This window comes from Apium graveolens, chromosome 10 (assembly GCF_009905375.1).
Source record: "Apium graveolens cultivar Ventura chromosome 10, ASM990537v1, whole genome shotgun sequence".
NCBI classification, from domain to species: Eukaryota; Viridiplantae; Streptophyta; class Magnoliopsida; order Apiales; family Apiaceae; genus Apium; species Apium graveolens.
Window position 1 is genome coordinate 32,395,712 of NC_133656.1, and position 4,434 is coordinate 32,400,145.

Genomic DNA, 4,434 nt, shown 5'->3' on the forward strand with positions numbered 1-4,434 from the left:
CAATTCATGTTGAGATGTGATCGCTGCCAACAGATTAGAAATATGTCCAAGAGAGACGGGATGCCTCTTAATGTTCTTCTGGAAGTTGATATTTCCGATGTGTATGGGGAATAGACTTTATGGGACCATTTATCTCATCGTGTAACAATTAATATATTCTTTTGGCAGTGGATTATGTTTCTAAATGGGTTGAGGTTAAAGCCTTGCCAACCAACGATGCTAAGGTAGTGATAAATTTTCTTCATAAGAACATATCCACACGTTTCGGTACTACAAGGGTAATAATCAGTGATAAGGGATCGCATTTCTGCAATCACATATATACTGCATTAATGGAAAGGTATCGTGTCGCCACAGCTTATCATCCTCAAACTAATGGGAAGGCTGAAGTATCTAATCGAGAGATCAAGCGAATCTTGGAGAAGGTTGTTAGTCCGTCAAGGAAGTACTGGTCAGTGAAGCTAGATGAAGCTGTATGAGCGTACAGAACATAATTCAAGACTCCTCTAGGAATGTCGCATTTCCAGTTGGTGTATGGTAAGGCGTGTCATCTACCTGCTGAGTTAGAACATAAAGTGTAATGGGCTTTAAAGAAGCTAAATCTTGATATATCGACTGCTGGAGAGAAAAGAATGCTTCAAATTAATGAACTCGATGAGTTTCATCTACAGGCTTATGAGAACAACAAGTTATACAAGGAGAAGGTCAAGATATGGCATGATAGGAGGTTAGTGCACAAGTCATTTGTACCTGGTCAGCAAGTCCTACTTTTCAACTCTCATCTCAGACTTTCTCCTGGAAAGCTTAAGTCAAGGTGGTCGGGACCGTTCATAGTCAAGACTCTGTTTTCACATGATGCAGTGGAGATTTTTGATAAGCATCCTGGCGAAGCATTCAAGGTTAATGATCAGAGGTTAAAGCATTACTATGGTAATATGGTGAACCGCGAGGCGGTGACCGCCATTCCTGTTATGACTTGAACTCGAAGTTTTACGTCAATTTAAAGACGTAAAACAATCACTTCGTGGGAGGCAACCCACATATTCTGAAGTATTTTTGCTTATAAAAAAATGAGATTTTTTTACATAAGTTGCGCGCGCCCGCCCCTTATCCCAAGCGCGTCCACGGTTGCTCTCTGATAAAAAAACAGGAAATTCAAAAACAAAACAACCCGCTCCTACCTGAATTCTACCCTAACCCTACCCATTATTCTACAGCCTTTATAACTCAGCCCCTTCATTTATCCCCCCTACATATTCACATCTCTATATACACACCCATCTTATATACATACGAACACTAGCTCTACATACACTACTTACACCCAATTCATACTCACTTGTTTGCTTATGGCACCTAAGAGAGCAAGATATACGGGTAGTAGTAGCACTCAGCCCTCTTCTACAGAGGATTCTAGTATGGGTGGTGATGAGAATAAATTCACTTCACCGGAGGCATAAGCGGAATTCGCTCGATTGATGTCTAAACCGGTGGCAAAGGAGAGGGGATTCTTGCATACGGCTCAAGATAGGAAGTTATAGGAGATGATTGCAGAGAAAGGTTGCGAGAGTTTTTGTGAGGCACCATTTATGGTTCCACTGAGCATTGTGCGGGAGTTTTATGCCAATGTTAAGGCTGAGAAGAATGGATTTTCTGTGGTTCAGGGTTTGACTGTGGATTACCAGCCTATTGTTATTCTCCAGGTTCTGCATCTACCTGCGAAGCCTAGGGGTGTTGATGATTGGGTGCGCAAGACCTGGGATGATTTGAATTTGGACTATATCTTGGAGGAGCTATGTGTTCCAGGCACGGAATAGAAATTCAAGGTGGGCACAACTGAGCCACTTACCTTCCCTGCTACTTCCATGAACAGGTATGCGAGGGCATGGAATTTGTTTATGTGTGCATATATTCTGCCTTCTTCGCATTCACATGAGGTCACTGTGGACCGTGCCATACTCTTGTGGGGGATACTGAATGAGGAGCATGTTGATCTTGCTTATGTCATTCATCAGAGCATGCTTCGATTTCTGCGAGGGGGGGCGATAGGGAGATTCCTCATGCCTCTATTGTTACTAAGTTGTGCACATATGTGGGTGTTAGGGTGTCTGAGCATGAGCAATTACAAATGCCGGGTGCCCCTATTGATGGTTCTACAATCGCTTAGATGAAAGAGTGGTACGGCGGTGTTAGATATATTTGATAATGTCATGGCTAATATGTTTTATGTTTAGCTTTCAGAATCTTACGTGAACAGGATAAATCAGTACTTAACTGTTGATCAGTACTTATACTGGAAGTCAGGACTTAAGGATTTCAGTACTTATATTATCAGGAGATAATCATCAGAAGATAGATATCAGAACTTAAGTGCTGAAGGACAATCAGATAAGGACAGTAGCTGATTAAAGGAAAGAAGATCGAGATAAACATAAGAAAAGATATGCATGAAGAAGGAATTCCGTGAAGAATGGAATACTTGGAAGAAAAGATATCTGATTGATATATTTTAGGAAGCAGAATTATATTCCATATCAATTAGCGATTATCTTGTAACTGTGTAGTATATAAACACAGACATAGGGTTTACACTACAAGTGTTATCATTATTAGAAAAGATTATTCATTGTAACCCTTGCAGCTCTCGTGATATTTGTTCATCACTGAGAGGTAACAGTTCCATACTGTAACAGAGTTTATTGTTTTAATAAAGTTTGTTTTCTGTTACTTAAGTTCTTAAAGTACGATTTGAGTGTACTATACACTGTATTCACCCCCTCTACAGTGTGTGTGTGACCTAACAATTGGTATCAGAGCCTATCTGTTAACATACATACAGTTAAAGATCCAAACACAATCATGTCGGACACAGAAACTCCAACTAAGCCTACCACAACTGAGGAACCACCAAAGACACAAATTCAGAGTCGGTATGAGACCATCAGAGTCCCCATACTGAGACCATCTGAATATCCCATATGGAAGGTAAGGATGACCATGTTCCTGGAAGCAACAGATCCAGAATACCTTGATAGAATCAAGGAAGGTCCTCACAAACCAACCAAACTCGCTGTTGCAGTTGCAGGTGAAGCAGCAAAGACCGTACCAAAGGAGAAGAGTGATTATACTGCTGAGGACATAGCATCAATTGCTAAGGATGCTAAGGTACGACACTTACTGCATAGTGCCATTGATAATGTAATGTCAAACAGGGTAATCAACTGCAAGACTGCTAAGGAGATATGGGATGCTCTGGAAACAAGGTGTCAGGGAACTGACACAATTAAGAAGAACATGAAGACAATACTCACTCAAGAGTATGAACACTTTGACTCAAAGACTAATGAGTCATTGAATGATTTATATGATAGATTTGTCAAACTTTTGAATGATTTGTCATTGGTTGATAAAGAGTATGATCTTGAAGATTCAAACCTTAAGTTCCTGTTAGCTCTTCCTGAATGCTGGGATTTGAAGGCAACGACAATAAGAGACAACTACAATCTTGATGAAACAACTCTTGACGAAACCTATGGAATGCTCAAGACTCATGAGCTGGAGATGGAACAAAGAAGCAAGAGGAAAGGAGGAAAGTCAAGGACAGTTGCTCTTAAGGCTGAAGAAGAATTCCCCAAAGCAGCTTCCTCAAAGAAAGACAAGGGTAAAGCTCTTTTCATAAAGTCTGATACTGAGTCATCAAGTTCTGAGAGTGATGATGACTCAGATTCTGAAAGCTTGCCTGAGACTGATGCTGATGAGGAGATGATGAAGCTGTGTGCTCTTATGGTGAAAGGAATCACAAAGATTGCATACAAGAAGTTCAGGAAGGGAAAGAAGTTTTCCAGGAAAAGCATAAGTTCTGATAAGAAGAATTTCAGAAGATCTGAAGGCAGAGGAGGAAAGTCTGACAGAGGAGATTACACCAATGTTAAATGCTATAACTGTGGTGAGAAAGGCCACATATCTCCTGACTGCAAGAAGGTAAAGAGTGACAAAGGCAAGGCTCTTGTCACAAAGCAGAAAAGTTGGACAGACACCTCAGACTCTGATAGTGAGGAGAACTATGCATTAATGGCAAATGCTGATAAAGAAAGTGCTGAGAGCAGTTCTGAAGCTGCTGAAACAAAGGTACCTCAGACTACTTATGCTTTTCATACTGATGATATTAATGAGTTGAGAAGATATCTTAAAACCATGTTTGTTAGCTATAGAGATCAAACTTTAACAAGTGAAAGATTAACTTCTGAAAATCTTGCATTTAAGAAAAGGAATGATTTCTTAGAAAAAGAGTTAGTCATGTTCCATCAAACTCAGAAGGATAGAGATGATGCTTTTTATGTTAGGAATGAAGTGCTAAAATTAAATGAATCTCTAAAAACTGAGTTAGAAAAGGAAAGAGAGATTATCAGGACTTGGACTAACTCTGGCAAAACA

At 40.0% G+C, this 4,434-nt stretch overlaps 1 protein-coding gene across 1 annotated transcript; it reads left to right on the forward strand.

Moving 5' to 3' along the window:
* Window positions 1-332: 332 nt before the first annotated feature.
* On the forward strand, window positions 333-980 carry LOC141690495 (uncharacterized). The gene is made up of 2 exons (XM_074495289.1): window positions 333-473; window positions 672-980. Exons 1-2 carry the CDS (start codon window positions 333-335, stop codon window positions 978-980), a joined length of 450 nt encoding a protein of 149 aa, XP_074351390.1.
* The last annotated feature ends 3,454 nt before the right edge of the window (window positions 981-4,434 follow it).